At 45.4% G+C, this 19,344-nt stretch overlaps 2 protein-coding genes across 4 annotated transcripts; one reads left to right on the top strand and one right to left on the bottom strand.

The window, feature by feature from the left end:
- lmbrd2a (LMBR1 domain containing 2a) lies at positions 1–10,571 on the top strand. Of its 3 annotated transcripts, none has more exons than XM_034296204.1 (18): positions 1–198; positions 377–478; positions 671–903; positions 1,097–1,197; positions 1,941–2,039; positions 2,284–2,451; positions 2,539–2,749; positions 2,976–3,050; positions 3,183–3,296; positions 3,728–3,911; positions 4,497–4,678; positions 4,895–5,028; positions 5,295–5,400; positions 5,861–5,958; positions 6,816–6,922; positions 7,083–7,129; positions 9,894–9,993; positions 10,469–10,571. In XM_034296204.1, the coding sequence occupies exons 3-18, from the start codon at positions 730–732 to the stop codon at positions 10,516–10,518; spliced, it is 1,950 nt and encodes a 649-aa protein (XP_034152095.1). In that variant the 5' UTR covers positions 1–198; positions 377–478; positions 671–729; the 3' UTR covers positions 10,519–10,571. The 3 variants fall into 3 exon arrangements, with proteins under 3 accessions (XP_034152095.1, XP_034152094.1, XP_034152093.1); XM_034296203.1 differs by having other exon boundaries at positions 658–903; XM_034296202.1 differs by having other exon boundaries at positions 655–903.
- Positions 10,572–15,869: 5,298 nt separating this feature from the next.
- On the bottom strand, positions 15,870–19,319 carry LOC105014595 (UDP-glucuronosyltransferase 3A1). Its single transcript, XM_020052199.2, has 4 exons — positions 18,561–19,319; positions 18,020–18,251; positions 17,218–17,437; positions 15,870–16,267 (listed from the first exon to the last, which is right to left on the bottom strand). Exons 1-4 carry the CDS (start codon positions 19,059–19,061, stop codon positions 15,994–15,996), a joined length of 1,227 nt encoding a protein of 408 aa, XP_019907758.2. The 5' UTR covers positions 19,062–19,319; the 3' UTR covers positions 15,870–15,993.
- Between the last annotated feature and the right edge of the window lie 25 nt (positions 19,320–19,344).

Here is a 19,344-nt window from a genome sequence, read left to right as displayed (position 1 = left end):
AGCATGAGCGGGGGCAGTAAATAGACTGCGCAGAAACGAATATGGGATACTTCAGGTCTTGGTTTCCAATATCGTACTATATCATCTTTGACAAAGGATGTGTTCACTGATTTCACGTTTTGGAACGCGATGTTATTATCAGGTGTTAGAGAAGAGACAGACAAGGATAATTTTAAACCAGGCGTCAAAAAAATCTAGGTAAGCTTAATATTGTATTATTGTTTTTATTGTATCTCGTTGTTGATGAAACGTAAACCTTAATGAATGAAATCAACATACATTTCTTATTATAGACTGCTGATCTTAATTACACGCTCGTTTTTGTTTCTAATAGCATACCCATAACTTTAAACGTTCTATTGTGAACCGATTTCAGAACGGGTATCTCACCGAAATCTCAGACCTTGGGAAAGAGTACTGTGGAATTTGGGGTTGAGGCAACAAGCAACACGTTTGCCTAGGAGACTATAAATAACGGGTAAACATGAGCAGTATCTCGCAGCCTTCGATTTGCTCGCCGTAGATATTTACCATTTCACGGCTACAATTATCACGGACCCTACATACAGAAAACAACCAATTGCAAACCAAAGGCTAATGCTCAAATACCTCCTGCCTGTCTGTCTCTCGCTGTCTATCTGCCCTTCTTAATAGCAGTCTGTCGGCGCAGGGTCAACAAGCCGATAGCGCCAGATTGGTGAATGGGTTTAGCAACCCTGAAGCTGCAGCATGAGTGTGGGATCCCTGGGCATTGAGATAGTTGTGGTCTTCTTCCTGGCGCTGTTTCTTCTGCATCGCTATGGAGACTTTCGCAAGCAACACCCCCTGGTCCTTTTCGGGACTCTCCTTTCCTGGTACCTCTGCTTCCTCATCGTCTTCACCCTCCCGTTGGATGTCAGCACGGTAAGTTGCCCGTACAGTACACACCTCTGACACCACACCAGTCATACAGTGGTAAAGACTGAGGAAGGGAGGCTGATTCCCGTTCTATAGAGGGGGCCATTCCATATTGTAGGGCTGCTGAAGTGAATTACAGCTCTGTGATGTATGCTTGTGTGTTTATGCTTCTGTGTGTGTGTGTGTGTGAGTTCTTTAGACTATCTATAACCAGTGCAGGATTGACAACGAGAGACCCGGGACTCTGGCCAGCCAACCCCCTTTTAATCAGACGATCCGGTCATCTGTCCACCCGACCAGGTACAGTAACTGTGGCTCTGGTCCTGGGGATTCACACACACTTCAGCTAGAATCCATTCAGTCCCATAGAACCCATTCAGTTCCATTTCCTAGAGCCCCATTTATCACATTCTGGACCAATTTTGTTTTGTTTCCTGGCTTCAGTTCAGTTAAAGGACCATGGCTTAACAACTTTAGAACATGTGGCAACAGTTTTATTGTTGCTTTCTATTACAATGTGTACAGAGTGTCATGTTTTATTTGGATGACCTATGCTACTGAAAGGGCTTAAAGGGGCACTTGAATTTTTTTTTTTACATTGTAACTTTCAGGTGAAATATAGACAAGAGCAGTCATTGACTGACTTCATAAAAAGTCTGTCTAGGTCTAATACAAGCCAACACAGGGAGACACCCTCAGAACGATGGCAGGGCAAATGTTTAGCAACACTTCTCTCACAAGGCTGTGAATCACACAGTCTCCCAAGCTATGATAACAGCCAGTGGGTGTTCTGATGGAGGCAGTAGACTGGCGCCAACACTATCGACAGATTGTGGAAACCATCCACAACATTCAAGTCTAGCACTCGAGTCAGCCTCGATGTAACGGAGTCACGTGTCTCACCGAAAGGTCACATTTAATACGTTGTGTTAGGAATTTCACTCAGTATTAAGTCTCAGGATTCCCACCATGAACCTGCCATTTTTGTTGATTTCATGGTGATCGATTTGAGGTTGAAAAGTTGTGAAATTCTTTTATGACAGCACGCCAAAAGCGTGTCACATGCCATGGAGCTACATTCCAGATGGGATCCTGCCGGGGTTCTGGCGAGTGGTCTACTGGACCTCTCAGTGTCTGACCTGGTGAGCTCCGTCACACCGCCCTCTGGAAACATTTTGATACAGTATTTTTCAATTACATTTTTGGCTCATATATATTTGTGCGTCTGTCTGACTTGTTGGTCTGCCTGTCTTTCCCTACTCCCTGCCTGCCTGTCTGTCTGTCTGCCCGTCCATACATTTGTCTGTCTTCCTGACTGTCTGTCCACACGACTATCTCCGTTTGTCTGTCTGTCCGTCTGCCTGTTCTTTCCATTTCTGCTTACAGGTTGTTGCTCCCCTTCATGCAATCCTATGCACGTTCTGGGGGCTTTTCAATATCTGGAAAGATCAAGACGGCTCTTATAGAGAATGCCATCTACTACGGAACTTATCTGCTCATTTTTTCTTCTTTGCTTATCTACGTGGCAGTCCATCCCAAATGGCAGCTAACATGGTGAGTGAAACCCTATTGATCAGACTTTGACATGAAATCGCACAGCTAAATTGGTAAGCAAACCCTGCCAACTTGTCTTTCTTCTAGGCGGGACCTGCAAACCATCGGCATTGCAGCCGCCAACACCTGGGGGCTTTTCCTCTTGGTGCTGTTGCTAGGTTACGGTCTGGTGGAGATCCCGCGGTCATACTGGAACTCCTCTCGCCATGGTTACCTGTTGGCCAAGACCTACTTCAAAGTGGCAAAGCTGGCGACCGAAAGGGCTGATGCAGAGGAGAACATGGAGGACACCATGCAGGTGAGATGGGGAGGAGAACGGAGTTCTAAAGAGAGTTCTATGGTCTTTTAAAGTCACCTCAGCGAAATGGCACCTTCTTAATGCTAGTCCGGAGTGTGTAAGAGATGGGGAGCCGTTGTCAGTGTGAGCTCCCAGTTCTTGCTTTGCACCACTCCAGTTGTTGGAAGATGACAAATCAATGCAGTGTTTGCTGACATTAACTGGAAAACTATTTCCTCTGTGACAGGAAGTGGCCAATTCCAGCGACGCTATTGGATACAGTCATCCATTAAGGAAGTGCATTGACACTATTTTGAAAAAGGTAATAATATCCGAAGAGTTTAATACCTGTAACTGTAAACGAGTCAAACGTTGTATAATATAACATAACCATTATTACTAATGAGTAAGTCTGAGATCTAGGATGCCGGTAAGAGCATCGTTTCCTCTTTAGTGTCCCAGAGAAATCCAAGACAAAATGCAGAGGAGGAATGTGGAGGACGGTGAGGATGACAACACACACACAATCTACCCCTCTAAAAGGAGCCTAACGAAGCTTCACAAGCAGGTTATTATCATTCTGAAAAGCACGTTTCAGAAAAGGTTCCCATGTAATGGTACTGTTTATTTGATGAGTGTCCTGCTGGCACCAACTTGGAGGTAAATGTACTTGCCACAACAATGATGTGTGTTTAGATTAATTCAGTAATTGTAAGTCACTGGAGAAGAATATGGTAATTCTACTAAATGACTAAAATGACTAAAATGTAAATGTAATGAGAGTCTGGTTACGTGTCAGACGAGTGTTATTATCCATGCAGGAATAAGATAGAAAATAAATTGAGTCTGCATAGTGTTGAACTAGTTTGATCCTGGCTCAGTTTAGCGTTTTCCCCACTGACGTTGATGTTGGGATTGGAGGAGAGCAAGCTGATCCCCGATCTCCAGCTACAGGAAACATCGCCCCATTTTGTCTGACTTGGGTGTTGTGTTGTCCAGGTGATCAATGCCAGTCAGAGACAAAGACAAACGTTGGTCCAGTGGGACATCCTCCTGGAAGAGGCCTTCCACTTAGAGGACGTGCAGAGGAACCTGACCAGTCCCTCCCAGCAGTTTGTCCGCAGTTTCAACTCCTGCCAGTCGCCTAGCTGGCCCAGCAGATGCCTCTACACACCCACCGTAGGTGAGTTGAAGCAGGGTGTGAGAGATTAAAATCCCTCTGAATGCCTCCCAAACGGCACGCATTCCCTGGGTAATGACCTTCTGACCGAGCCCCTTCTGACTTCACAAGTGAGTTGAGACATTGATGACTGCCCTTACAGTAAATCTTGACTGGAGACAGGGCTGCGGTCAGCAGTAGTGAGTGGGGTGGCGTTTAGGACACACTGCTCTGTGTCTGTTGCCTATCCTAGATCAGCTTATCTACTGTCTGCTTTGAACATGTCCAACTCTGATTGGTGTGAATAGACTGGGATGTGAAACTCCACTTTATTGAACTTTGTTGCATCGTTAAAAGGTCTGGCTCTTCGTAGTCATCCATTTTAGTGTATATGCACACACGCACAATCACTTTGCCTGAAATCTTCCCATATGCATTGAAAACAAATATTTTGCTCAGACATATTTCGGGACAGTCCCTCCTCACATGTACCGTTGGCTCAGGTTCCCTCTGTTTAACTCCTAGAGCAAACTGTTTCTGTTGCAAAACAATTAGCCACATTACTATTATTATTTTTATTAATGATCACACCCCTGACTTTTTCCACAGAGTGGTACTGGGAGTGTGTGTTGCGAACATGGTGCTACCGGCTGATGGCACTACTGCTTTCCCTGCTGTCCGGAGCTGTGGTGTGGTCCGAATGCACCTTCTTCAGCGCCAAGCCCGTCCTCTCGCTCTTCGCCGTCTTGATTCAGATAGCGGAAAGAGACCACAACTACCTCTACATAGAGGTAGCTAGCTAGCTGTGTCTGTGCGCATGTGTGTGTGTGTGTGTGTGGTTAAAGTTGAGGTGTTCACCGTTCGCCCGGGCGCCGGTCCGTTTGTGATATTTGGCGTTACAGTAGCGGCAAACGCGGGTCCGGTGTGCTGAGCATGTCCTTATCTAATACCACTGTACTTGTTCTCGGTGCCCATGATTGTTGTGATGTTCCGTCCACCACCACCAGATGGCGTGTTTCGTCACTATCTTCTTCTTGTGTGTGTGCATCTACTCCACCGTGTTCCGCATTCGAGTCTTCAACTACTACTACCTGGTTCCTCACCATCAGACAGACGCCTACAGCCTACAGTTCAGTGGAATGTAGGTCCCCCCTCTGCTTCTGAACCCTCTTCTGTGGCTCCGCGGCGTCCATTTTCGGAATGCCTCCACTAGAAGTCCTGCTGAGGTTGAGAGAAGTCGTGCTGAGGCTGTAAACCCAGACGCCAAACGTGTCTCTGTTGATAGAGCTTTGTTTTAGAACTTTACACAGTGTGCGCATTTTCAGTCTATGTGTGTTTCACTATTGATACAGCTTAGTTCGAGAACTTTACAGAATGTGCACATTTTCAGTTTACTCGTATTCGCAGGTTGTTCTGTCGGTTGACCCCTCCACTGTGTCTCAACTTCCTGGGTCTGATCCACATGGACTCCACCATTTCTCACCAGCAGAGAATACAGACAGCGTATACCTCAGTGAGTCATACTTGGGCACGGCTCAAATGGCATCCTGTTCAGTTTATCAGTGTATGTTTTTGTTTTGTCTCATTATGTCCAATTGGCCTTGAGCGATTGCAACAACTCCACAGCAGATTTGGTGGAGTTCTGTGACTTATCACGCCACTTGTTCAGTCAGTACATTTACGCCTGCACACGCGCACTGGAGGTGAACACGTTCCCTGGCTTACAACCACCAGGTGTTAGGCAGGATTTAAACACCGGACCACTAAGCCACCCCAGGGCCATTCCAGTGTGCATGTCATCTGACCAGAGCCATTTCCAGGTATAGGGAATAGAGTGCTATTTACAAACTAGTTGTGATCGCGCGGAGCATCTTGTTTCAGAGGAAAACAAGTCCTGATCACACTGAGCGTGTAGGATTTCCGGGTACTGGGGTCTACAGTTTTCCAACTCCATCTTTCTGTGTGTCTACCAGATCATGGGCTCGATGCGTCTCCTGCCCTTCATCGCGGATGGCTTCTACATATATTACCCCATGCTGGTCTTACTACTCTGCATCGCCACTTTCTGCAGGTCAGTCTCCGTCCAGGTGTCTGTTAGTGAACTACTTCCTAAATGATATCTTTGTTCTTCGTTTTTAATGAAAACCCCACCAGGTAGAACGGTTGCCGTGGAAATAACAATCCTATGCTTTTACATCATTTTACATGAAAACACTCTTCTTCGATCACAGAATTTTTTGTTCACAGCTTTTGAATAGCGCCATTCAGAAGATTTTTGTGGTGCCAAACAACATAGCATGTTAACATTCTTCATCATGAAATGTTGTCCAATGTCAGCACGCACTGACAGTAATAGTTTTTAATCCGCGTGCAGGTGGCCTTTGCAGGTGGCCGTGTCACTTTGTCACAATGGGAGTCAAGGTTTGATTACGGACATGCATGCAGGGAACCAACCCCCAGGGGGCCATTACAACCCATTTAGCATTTCTGGCTGCAGGTGGGAAGGCCCCCCGAACCAAAACAAACGTAGGGGCCAAAAAAGCTAGTGCTGCTTCATCAGAACCAGAACGGCACTGGATGTGCTGCGGGAGAGACCCATCTATCCCGAGTTCGTTGGGAGTTGCTGTGATGAAGCAGGGCCTTAGTTACGAATTGACTATCACAAAATTGGGGGATAAAAGATGTGGCATAAGTCATGGCAAAATGTGTAGAATAGCAGTGTTGTCACTGGTAGACATTGTGGAGCTCTCCAAAGGTTTCCTTTTTTTGTAGGGGGTCCTTGTCTAATGCCCTTTGACAGTTAAGGGGTCCTCGGATTCAAAAACCAATACTCTAGATTAGAAAAGTTATATTTTGGAAGTCCAAATAGAGAATACCAGATTGCCATTTTTAGCTGGTTATCCCCCCCCTTCCCCCTTGTGTTTTCAGCTTGGGTACCCACTGCCTCAACCTCCTGGGGTTCACACAGTTCATGAGTCAGAGCAACGACTTGACCTCCGACCTGGTGGACGAAGGAAAGGAGCTCATCAAAAGAGGTGTCGTTGTAAAGTGTAGTCGACCCTAGACTCCGATCTGCGTGTCAGTTTCTCATTGGTTAATGTTGGTGCTGGGAGAGGGTCTCCAACCCTGGGAAGACGCGTGGATGGAGATGGGGAAGGCTGTTGCCATTCACTTTTTTTCTTCTTTATTTTTCAGAAAGAAGACGACGACAGAGAAGAGAGGATGGACAGAACTGGAAACAAGTGAGCGCTTGTCTTTTCTTCTTTGAGTCTCTTTCTGATCACCGGTGACATCTACAGATCACTATCAATCCTGGTATTGCAGTAACCAGCAGCCAGATCATCGGATGTACTGTTGAAAATACTCCCCTCTATACAGGTCTAGTTTCAGGGTTTCGAATCACCCCCCGAAAGAGGTGAAAACAGGTCGGAGGGTCATAACATTATGAATATTAGAAGAATCTTGTAATATGATTTCAGTCACCCCTAAAGTGGACCGTACAATTTCTAAACCTCGATGTTAGTTGAACGTCTGATCTGCCTGCCTCACTCCCAATGTTGCAGTGGAGTTTATTAATGAAACCACCCCTGCTACAACAGGTAAACCGAAACCATGAAGACATTATTTCATTCATTCAATATAAGGTTGGCAATACACAGAAATGTCTACTTTATTTCTCAGAATATTACACACAGTAAATTTCTGTGTATCGCCAACCTTATGTTGAATGAATAAATGTCTTCATAGTTTCAGTTTACCTGTTGTAGTAGGGGTGCTTTAACTAATGACACACCAAAGATGCATGTGTGATGTACCTCAAATTCCTGGCAAAAGTTGTGCTGGTAAGATGTGTTTTGATGCTCTGTGTTTTGATGCTGTCTCTACCTGCAAGGTTAAGCTAACATGTTTAAAAGTCATTTATTCTGGCTTAAACTGCATGGAAATGTAACAATCAAAAATTACTAACGTGTTCCTGAGTTTTGCTGTTGGTTATGGTTGGCAAAAACAGCTGTTCCTTCTGTTAAGTATGGTGGAGATTTCCCCTTATTTGCATATTTCATGCCTTGCTGTGTGCCTATGGCTTGGCATTTCATTTTCCAATATAAATGTTAGCTAACACTGCTGCTCAGTCATGAGCAGTGAGACAGGATTAGTTGTAGATACAGTGGGTAGAACAAGTATTTGATACACTGCCGATTTTGCTGGTTTTCCCACTTACAAGGCATGTAGAAGTCTGTAATTTTTATCATAGGTACTCTTCAACTGTGAGTGACAGAATCTAAAACAAAAGTCCAGAAAATCACATTGTATGATTTTTAAGTAATTCATTTGCATTTTATTGCATGACATAAGTATTTGATACATCAGAAAAGCAGAACTTAATATTTGGTACAGAAACCTTTGTTTGCAATTGATGGCCTCCATACAGACCTTCTCCAGATCCTTCAGGTTTCGGGGCTGTCACTGGGCAATACAGATTTTCAGCTCCCTCCAAAGATTTTCTATTGGGTTCAGGTCTGGAGACTGGCTAGGCCACTCCAGGACCTTGAGATGCTTCTTAAGGAGCCACTCCTTAGTTGCCCTGGCTGTGTGTTTCAGGTCGTTGTCATGCTGGAAGATCCAGCCACGACCCATGTTCAATGCTCTTACTGAGGGAAGGAGGTTGTTGGCCAAGATCTCGCGATACATGGCCCCATCCATCCTCCCCTCAATACGGTGCAGTCGTCCTGTCCCCTTTGTAGAAAAGCATCCCCACAGAATGATGTTTCCACCTCCATGTTTCATGGTTGGGATGGTGTTCTTGGGGTTGTACTCATCCTTCTTCTTCCTCCAAACACAGCGAATGGAGTTTTTTTTGTCTCATCAGACCACATGACGTTCTCCCATTCCTCCTCTGGATCATCCAGATGGTCATTGGCAAACTTCAGACGGGCCTGGACCTGCGCTGGCTTGAGCAGGGGTACCTTGTGTGCGCTGCAGGATTTTAATCCATGACGGCGTAGTGTGTTACTAATGGTTTTCCTTGAGACTTTGGTCCCAGCTCTCTTCATGATCATTGATGCCCCACAAGGTGAGATCTTGCATGGAGCCCCAGACCGAGGGAGATTGACGTCATCTTGAACTTCTTCCATTTTCTAATAATTGCGCCAACAGTTGTTGCCTTCTCACCAAGCTGCTTGCCTATTGTCCTGTAGCGCATCCCAGCCTTGTGCAGGTATACATTTTTATCCCTGATGTCCTTACACAGCTCTCTGGTCTTGGCCATTGTGGAGAGGTTGGAGTCTGTTTGATTGAGTGTGTGGACAAGTGTCATTTATACAGGTAATAAGTTCAAACAGGTGCACTTAATACAGTTAATGGGTGGCTTCTTAAAGAAAAACGAACAGGTCTGTAGGAGCCGGAATTCTTACTGGTTGGTAGGTGATCAAATACTTATGTCATGCAATAAAATGCAAATTAATTATTAAAAAATCATACAATGTGATTTTCTGGATTTTTTATTTAGATTCCGTCTCTCACAGTTGAAGAGTACCTATGATAAAAAATACAGACTTCTACATGCTTTGTAAGTGGGAAAACCTGCAAAATCGGCATTGTATCAAATACTTGTTCTCCCCACTGTATACGTTTTGACATCAATATAGCGGTGGGATGAAAGCCCAAGAGAGTCAACCCAAACCTCTGTGGTCAAGGTTAGGCTGATTTGATATAAAAAAAAAAATCTTCCCATTAGGCTACTTTGAAGACTGAAACATTAGCCAAGCTACAACGTAAAGGCATAGACCACCCAAAAATCTGCCACATTTCCCAGGGGGGGTCTGACTTGCTGACAGTTTTGCTCTAGGATACTTAACTGGTGACCCTTGACTACAAAAGTAGCCCCATGATCTTATATTACCCTATATTACCCCCCCCCTATATTACCCTAAGTTTAACCTAAGCTATTAGTGGGAGAAATGATAACTCTGTGTCTAAAGGCATCTTCATTGAAAAACTACTTTTCAGGTATGGAGAGAACGCTATGGCGAACAACGAAATCTGGGGAGAAACAGAAATGGATATTCCGAGTTAAGGGATGACGACTCTCCCGACAACAACTGTGAAAGTGAGTAGAACGTTTTCACAAAGGAGCACCACAGGAAGATATTTAGAAAGGAGTACAACAGGAAGATATTTAGAAAGGAGCACAACAGGAAGATATTTAGAAAGGAGTAGAACAGGAAGATATTTAGAAAGGAGCACAACAGGAAGATATTTAGAAAGGAGCACAACAGGAAGATATTTAGAAAGGAGCACAACAGGAAGATATTTAGAAAGGAGCAGAACAGGAAGATATTTAGAAAGGAGTAGAACAGGAAGATATTTAGAAAGGAGCACAACAGGAATATATTTAGAAAGGAGTACAACAGGAAGTCTCATGTTTGAATCGGCTCAACCAGTTTCGGGTGTTTTTAGGCTGACCAATTTTGACCGATCTATCTATTTCACGTTAATTGTATGTTATCCAACATATTATTGCATGCTAATTGTATGTTAACAGACATTATTATCATTGCATGCTAATAGTTTGTTGTCTTCAGCTGCCCAGTTGACCTGGAGAGAGGGTGGAGATTACACTGGGCAACGCTAGACACCAGGTGCCCGGATCTTCTACCCAGCGGTACTATGCCCCAGACATCAGTAGAAATAAATAGTACTAGTATGACTAGGCCAGACCATTTTTGGGCTTTTGCCTACATTTGTATTGTTAAGCCATAAACTCCATAAGGAGTGGGCAAGAGAGCACAAATTGGCCGGGCCCCAGGCAATTTGATAACGGTATTGTGTGGGAAAACAGTTATTTTGAGTAATGATAGAAGACAAGAAATAAGGAAAGGCATGCAATTGGTCTCTCATTATTTCCCTGTGGTCTGACCCGGTCATAGGTACACAGCAGGAGGACATTGCCCCCTGGTGCCCTCAGGAGTTTTGTTACGGTGTCTGAGCGCAACACGGAGGGGAAGCAGCTGGGGAATCAAAGCCCTCAGGGAAGACTGTGACACCTTCCCTGTTTAAAAGCCCTGGGACTAACATCTCTTACCCTTTGTTTGCCTTTGGTGTCTAACTACAGGTGCATTTAAAAAAAAATGAATATCGTGGTTTCTCCGTAATTCAACTTCATATATTCTAGATTAATTACACATATAGTGAAACATTTCAAGCCTTTTTTGTTTCAATCTTGATGATTACGGCTTACAGCTCATGGAAATCAAAAATCCAGTATCTCAAAATATTAGAATAAAATATTTATAATACAGAAATATTAACCTGAGAAGGGCTGTAATCAGTTAATTTACTCAAAACTCCTGCAAAAGTTTTCTAAGTTTGTTAATTTATGCACTCAATACCTGGCCGGGGCTCCTTTTGCATGATTTACTGCATCAATGGCATGGAGGCAATCAGCCTGTGGCACTGCTGAGGTGTTATGGAAGCCCAGAATGCTTTGATAGTGGCCTTCCGCTCGTCTGTGTTGTTGTGTCTGGTGTATCTCATTTTCCTTTTGACAATAGGTTAGGCGGGTTGGCTGGCCTATCAACCTCAGTAATACCATGGGCAGCAAACCAGTTACCAGTTGCTTTGGCACTGTGGGCAGGTGCCATGTCCTGCTGGAAAAGGAAATCAGCATCTCCATAAAGCTTGTCAGCAGATGGAAGCATGAGGTGCTCTTAAATCTTCTGGTAGACGGCTGCATTGACTGTGGACTTGATAAAACACAGTGGACCAACATCAGCAGATGACATGGCACCCCAAATCATCACTGACTGTGGAAACTTCACACTGGACTTCAAGCAACTTGGATTCACCACTCCACTCTCCACTTCCTCTAGACTCTTGGACCTTGATTTCCAAATGAAATGCAAAATGTATTTTCATCTGACGAGGGGACTTTGGACCACTGAGCAACGGTCCAGTTCTTTTTCTCCTTTGCCCAGGTAAGTTGCTTCTGACGTTGTCTCTGGTTCAGGAGTGGCTTGACACTAGGAATGCAACACTTGTAGTCCATTTCCTGGACACGTCTGTACATGGTGGCTCTTGATGCACTGACTCCAGCCTCAGTCCACTCCTTGTGAAGCTCTTCTAAGTTCTTGAATCGGCTTTGCTTGACAATCCTCTATAGCACAGGTGTCAAACCGGTTCCACAAAGGGCCGAGTGTCTGCAGGTTTTTGGTTTTTCCTATAAATTGGTTCCTAGTTCATACCTACATAACCAGGTGAGGGTAGAAACTAACCAATCAGTGACCTAATTAACCAATCAAGTACAAGGAGAGAGCAAAAACCTGCAGACACTCGGCCCTCCGTGGAACCGGTTTGACACCTCTGCTCTATAGGCTGCCGTCATCCCTGTTGCTTGTGCACCTTTTCCTACCACACTTTCCCCTTCCAGTCAACTTTCAATGAATATGCTTTGATACAGCACTCTGCGACTAGCCAGCCCTTTCAGCAATGACCTCCTCTTGGAGGGTGTCAGTTAGTGTCTTCTGGACAAATGTCATGTCAGCAGTCTTCCCCATGATTGTGGTTGTGTACTGAAGGCTCAGGGAGTTAATTAGCTGATTAGAGCTCTTCTCAGGTCGACATTTCTTTATTAATTTTTTATTCTAATACTTGAGTTAATGGATTTTTGATTTCCGTAATAAGCAAGATTGAAACAATAAAGGCTTGAAAAGTTTCACTGTGTTAAAAATCTAGAATATATGAAGGTGCCACTTTTTGATTTGAATTATGGAAAAAATTTAAATTTAAAATGGTGTTCAAATTTTTTGAGATGTACCTGTATACATGCTGTAATATAATCAGTCCAAAGTTTTTTGGGAGGTTCATATGTTTTTCAGTATGACAAATCAAGTCTAACATGTAAATGAAAAAGCATTTTCAAACCTCAATACACTACACCACAAGTTGGAAAGTTTCTGCAACAAATGCGATTAGGATAGAGCAATTGAAATGAATTGTAGATGCATTTACAGGAAATACTTGCTCCCTGTATTTATTAACAGTCTCAGAGCAGGAGTTCTGGTCTAGGATCAGTTCAGCCTTTTAGATCCTACTGAATATGTGTACATAAACCAAGGGGTCTTGGTCTAATATCAGCACTCCAATGGTAGAAAGTGGTGCCCCAAGAACAAACCCCTGGCTGACCTCCTTACCTTTGGAACGACTGAACATTAACCTTAGAAAAAGATACATTAGGGCCCCTGATGAAGTATTGGTCCTCACGTTCTGGTCTTCATCCATTGTTTTTGTTTACCCTATTTACTGTGCAACAACATCTCAGTGATTGCCATGCATCCCACAGTGCCCCTGGTCCAGGGTAAGTATCAGTCCACTGTGAAATACAACAGTGTTTGGGGTACGATCTCCCCTATCAAAGGGGTTCACCTGTGCCTTGATGTGGTGTAATGGATGTGCGATCTGATTTTACTCTATTTTACAAGGTTTTGTTTCCATAAATACTGTATATTTAAATATGTCTATTTTATATGTACTGTATTTTTTGAATCAACAAGTGTTGTGCTGTGATTTTTGAATCAACATGTACTGTAATTTTTGGACCAATGACTAAGCTCAATGATATCTGTAGCCCCGTCCTGACGTCTGAGGTGTTAACTACCATAATCGTTAGGATGTTTGGAAGGAACGGTTTCATTGTCAATCAATCAATCAATCAATGCTATCTGTCAGCAGCATTATTAAACTCCACACTGCCTATAATGATCTCAAATCCAGTGTCAATAAACCATTTTCCCCAAAATGTAAAACGAAATACATTTTGCTTTTGCTTTTCATTTCAATCTAGCCACAACTACTGCAATCAAAGAATTTAGTTATTGATCAGTCTCTGAAAGTAACATGTAGGAATGTTTGCTTCAATTATGACAAGTTGTCGAGATTCTGATGCAGCAAAGCATTCCAAACCCTGATGCTGCTGCCACCTTGCTTGACCATTGGTTTGAGGTTCCTAATGTGGAATTCTGTGTTTGGTTTTTGCCAGACATAATTGAGCCCATGTCGCCTCAAAAGTTAACTTTTGACTCAGAACAGTGTTCCAGAACTCTTGAGGATCATCTGGGTGCTTATTGGCAAATTTGGGAAGAGCATTCAAATCTGTTTTGATTGAGCAGTGGTTTCATTTTTACAAACACCCAACCCCAATAATCCCTTTCATGGTGTTGGTTTAAGTAGGTGGGGGCAATAACATTTTCCCAGCGGAATATTGCAGTTTTGATTATGTAGCTCACCAACCAAATGAAACGAGACTGATGAATGAAATGAGACCCTCAGACTCTATACATTCCACAATAAGATATGACTGAATTCAATGTGAATAATGTGGAACTAGACTGTGCGTAGACTACAATGGAAAAAGCTCACATCCGGGTCCCAGTGGGCCCGGGTCCAGAGTAGTGCCCTAGATAAGGAATAGGGTTGTGCTTGGTACTCAGTCGACTCTGTCTGTGTTAGCAGGAGGGTGTCCACGTACACAGAGTCTGTCCATCGGCCCCAGCCTCTCCAGTGTTCTTCTCCGTAGGGGTTAAATTTAGCCCTGAGGCATGGCAGGGACGACCCGCGTTTCACGGGAACTGACCCGGAGATGCCCGCTCTGTGTTCTCTATTCAAACCCACAACAAACTTCAATGGCTTCAGCCGATTGGCCTCGCTCTGTACACAGACTCCCTCCTCGGGGGCCCGTCTGAGGAGAGACGACTCGCCGGCACCTTCATCAGCCTGACAGGCCCCTCTAATTGCTTATTAGTTCGCCAAGTCTATATCATCCTCCCGGATAACCCCCAACACGGACGTAGCGTGGGCTGAAGGGCGGTGTCGCACGCTGGTTCTCACGGGGACTGCGGCTGGGCCAGTTCAGAGGATGCAGTGGGCATTCAAAGACAATCCTGAAACAAGAACCTGCATGTGGTGGCCTTGGTGATGCAAAAAAAAAAAAACATCCCCTCTGCAATCAATCCAGTAAAACATGGAGCTAAGATGGATGTCAGAGTTCGGCATGTTAGCGTCTGAAAGTCTCTTCTGTCTCCCCTGTAAACCAGAAAACTGCTTGTTGTCGACCCTGCAGGGATGCTTTCAGGGTTGGAGGGACGAGGTAAAAGGGGGAAGACTGGAAGAAATGCTGGGGTTAAGATGTGCAGGTGGTAGTCCCCCTAATAAAGGCCTTCAGTAGACAATAAACCGACCCCCACCCAGCCGTTCGCTGTGCCCCCCGTCCTGTCTTGGACTCAGTCAGACGGTGTGCATTAACAGGAAGAGTCCTCAGTAGATCTGGCTCCGAGCCAATGGTCGTGAGGTGTGACGGTGCAGCCAGCCTTATTTCCAGGACAGCTAGGTCAAAGCCGCCGGGCAATGGCCCAACGTGGACTGGACGTGCAGAGGACTGGATGGGATGTCACAAGCAATCAGATGACCCGTGGGCCGAGCAGAAACCTCAGTTCAGTCAAGGAGCCTCCCAGTCCTGCCACTTTCAGCCAGTCTGCGGCCGCCTCGCTCACCCGGGTGGTTCCGGCTCCAGTTCGGTGTTACCAACCACCAGGGCGCCCCGGATCTGTGCTCACCTCCCCAGAACGCTAATATTGGTAAACCAGAACTAGAAGTAATTAGAAATTGGTCAGATGCATGGTCTTACATTCTGGGCCCATGTACATTTTAGAAGAGAATCAGAAGTAAGAACTTCAGGTTGCAAGCAAGGCCAAAGGTCCACTCCCCTTCTGAAATGTGAAAGACGCTGACCCAGGAGATATACTGATTTGTCCAAAGCACCAAAACGAATGCTGCTGGTTACCTCATGCTTCCTGTTGTCCAATTCATGTTTACATAATCTGTCCATGAGAGATCACTGCCAAGCAAAAAGGAGTGGAGTCATGCTCTCATCCTGCATTTTATCTGGCTCGGAGAAGGCCTTCCTCATTATGACAATGGTCAACAAAGTCGTCATCACAAATACATTTATTAATCTAAATAACACACAGAATCACTGCTACACCAATTTGCACCATTCAATTGTTCAGGGTCGTACAAACCAGAGGTCCCTCCGCTGATTGGCCCTGGGTCTCTGTCACCGGAGTTTGACTTTACGTTCCCGCCCCCGGCTCCTGAACCGAGGACACCCCAGACACAGCAGGCTGACAACTCCCAGGGGCACCAGGACCAGGATGAGAGCCACGTCCAGCAGGCATCGCTGGTACCAGGGCTGCCGGAGGGAGGCGGGCCGGAGGTGGACCCCGCCTCCGCAGTGGAGCACATGCTCGACCCACCGCACCAGCCTGGGTCCCGGAGGCAGTGGCTGGGACCGGTGGATCCGGCTGCGATGCACCGCGGACTTCTTGAACCTGTCGAAGCCCAACAGAGAGAGAGAGTAGGAGACAGGGGTTCTCAGATTAACCTCTTCACCTCCGTCATCATGTTGTTGAACGTGAGCTTTTCTCCTATGATAGAAATGTCTCATCGCATTTAAACTCTTCCATGGTGGGACTCAGTATCCTTGATGCATGCGTTTTTTTTGGACGAGTCAATAACATAACAGGATAATGAGGCAGGTGTGTGCCTTTCAAAATCATGTCCAATCAAATAAAATTACCGCAAGTGGACTCCAGTTAAGCAGTTGAAACATCAAAGACACAAGGATGCAGCTGAATTAAATTTGGAATGTTTTGGCAAAGGCTCTGAATACATACTTGAGAACATGTAGGTTATCATATTGAATTTATTGGCACATTTTTAAATTTCTTTGTAATTATGGGTTATTGTGTGTAAATGGGTAGCTAAAAAAAACCTATAAGTTTAAAACACAAACAATATTTAGAAAGTGAATGATTCTGAATACTGAAACCGAAAACACTATTTTTCTTTTAGAAAATGCAACAAAAGAAGTTAAAAAAAATATTCCCATCACTTTTCTTTTGGCCCTGTTTGATCGCAACTCTCAGTCAATTCATCATATTCAGTTAATCTTGTCTCATCACAACAACCCACAGTTTCCTCATATTCAGTTAATCCAGTCTCATTGCAACTCCCAAAGGATTGCATTAAGCCTTCCTCCAGGGCATCCGGTTTCCACAATGCCCTTCCAAACGACAAGCTTTATCCTCATCACCTAGCAACACAGTCAAGGTTCCAACCGAGGCTCTACCAATCATATTCCAACAACCAGTGGAGAACAAGTTATCAAGAGTTGGTTTCTGTACAGTAAAATTCATGTTTGTTGACAACTCAGTTGAATAAACCCAGAAATGGATTTCGATGTTACGTTAATATTATTTCCCCGGGGGGTGTGCTCTACCTGCTATTCCCAGTGAGCCTCTGGATGGTGGAACTCAGGGTGTTTCTGTTGAGGTCCCTGGGTTTGATGGCCAGCCCCATTCCTTTAGCCTCCACACGGACCAGGTTATCAAACTGATCCCCAAACAGAGGTATGCCCAGAACTGGGACTCCGTGATACACTGCCTGGAGGACGCTGTTCTGACCCCCATGAGTCACCAGAAGTCGGGCCTTAGGGTGCCCTGCCAAACATAGATAGTGAGTTATTACAAAGAAAATGCTAAAATACACACTGGTCTTGCTGGTTAATGGTGTACGTCCTGCCACCAGTTGACTCATTCTACTTCTATGATGTAAAGAACGCAACCAGGCCTCACTTTTCAGGAGCCTACCATTACGCCATAAGACCAGAAAGATTTTCTTCCAGAGGTAGACTGGCTTCACCAACCAAAACAGGCAAATATACTTGTTCATCCTTAAGATGCACACATGGAAACATTTAGTCTTATGTATTTAAATAATATTTTTTCACAGTTGCAGGAGAGTATTGTTTAGTTATAACATGTTTCTGGCAGCCTTCTGTTACCCCAGGTGATTACATAACTCTAGATCCAGGAGGGATCAGATGGCCTGCAAAATGTATATTCCACATGTATTTTTCCAATTATGTTCACGACATTAAACCTCAGAGTACTGAGAAGTTTCCCAAAGATGCTGATCTGGAGTCAGTTTAAAAAGTCACCCACCACTGATGGTTATATTTGGAGAGTGTGAAAAACTGATCCAGATATGTACCTGCGTGGCGGAAACTTGCCATGTATTACCTAGCAGGTCGTTCTGGGGTAGCCACTCCAGCAGTTTGACGTTGGACGCAGGCTGCAAGTGGGAGGGCCAGCGCTTGGGGTGGTACCTCCAGACGACCCCCTGGGAGATCCGGGCGAAGCCTGCGTTCATCTCGACCAGTAGCTCCTCCAGGGGCACGGAGGACATCATGGAGCCCAGGGTGACCACCACGAAGCCTGGCTCGCCGCAGCCGGAGATGAACTCCTCCAGCTCCTGCAAACACCCATGGAGAGAGGTCATGGGACCTATTCCAGGAGGTAATTGCCATATTGTGCCCTCTAACATATAACAATTTATGTCAACCAAACGTACACGCACACTGAGGGGCAGTGCAGAGTGCCTTGCTCAAGGGCACAACAGGCAGTGTTTCAAACAGTAGCTATTTTAGGTTATATTCTGACACTGGATCTGACGCGATACAATGGCTATGGCGAATTTTAGTGTATTTTCAGCAGTACTGGATTAACCATTTCAAAAACCTTCAGCACGTTTTGTACACAGTCGCCCGTTTAGGGAGCCCACCTGGGATACGGCCTTGGCCGGTTTGGACAGCAGCCCTCCGACACACAGCGTGTGAGGCATGAGAGGCTGGGGGAACTCCAAAGAGAAGTCCGTGTTGAAGGCCCACAGCTCTGCTCCGGTGTACAGATCTGATAGGGCAGGAGGGGTCTGGAAATGCCTCTCGCCCACCTCCCGGAATTTGGATAAGACCAGCTCCTCCGCCGCCGGAGCGAGCAGGGCCAACAGAAGGTTCTTGGCGCGGCCCCAGAGGCCCATGCTGTCGGACAGCTCCGAGTTGAAGACGGGGACGTAAGAGAGGGGACCAGGGAGTCCGACGGACAGGGGTCCGCTCAGTGCCCCCGGGTAGAAGGCCACGTAGGGGACGCCCAGGCGGTGGGCGACCAGGAACGAGCAGGGGTTGAAGGCGTCCAGGATGGCCAGGTCGTAGAACTCACTCTGCAGGTAAGACATCAGCCCCGAGTCGCCGAGCACCAGGTCACACTGGTAGGCAAGGTGGCCCATGAAGCTGAGGAAGTTGCTGAAGTTATCTCTGCGGAATGGTACGGAGGGGGTTAAAGTTGCCCCCCCTGGACGCTGGCATATCAAACACTGACGGCTATGATTATTAGGGATCCTGATTGTGAGCCTCCCAGAGGAAGATGGTCCCTGACAAGGCACATGATTCCAGTCATCATCAAAACTGTTGTCAGTGCCATCGCCACTAATAAAAAGAATCAAGTGATTCTCAGTGACACAAAAACACCAGGGACATGAATTAAATGAAAAAAGTACACCTGCCCATGAG

Source organism: Esox lucius, chromosome 13, assembly GCF_011004845.1.
Source record: "Esox lucius isolate fEsoLuc1 chromosome 13, fEsoLuc1.pri, whole genome shotgun sequence".
NCBI lineage: Eukaryota > Metazoa > Chordata > Actinopteri > Esociformes > Esocidae > Esox > Esox lucius.
The sequence above is the reverse complement of the archived record's forward strand: the minus strand, read 5'-3'. Positions and strand labels throughout refer to the sequence as shown.

Bases quoted from the DNA above. Each gene is read 5' to 3' on its own strand.
- LOC105014595 (XM_020052199.2), bottom strand. From the start codon at position 19,061: ATGGGCCACCTTGCCTACCAGTGTGACCTGGTGCTCGGCGACTCGGGG. The intron at 18,252-18,560 runs GTGGGCTCCCTA...GGGTGTTTGCAG, and splicing joins CGGCCAAGGCCGTATCCCAG to GAGCTGGAGGAGTTCATCTC. The intron at 17,438-18,019 runs GTAATACATGGC...TATGTTTGGCAG, and splicing joins ACCCCAGAACGACCTGCTAG to GGCACCCTAAGGCCCGACTT.
- lmbrd2a (XM_034296204.1), top strand. From the start codon at position 730: ATGAGTGTGGGATCCCTGGGCATTGAGATAGTTGTGGTCTTCTTCCTG. The intron at 3,051-3,182 runs GTAATAATATCC...TTTCCTCTTTAG, and splicing joins TTGACACTATTTTGAAAAAG to TGTCCCAGAGAAATCCAAGA. The intron at 7,130-9,893 runs GTGAGCGCTTGT...ACTACTTTTCAG, and splicing joins ATGGACAGAACTGGAAACAA to GTATGGAGAGAACGCTATGG.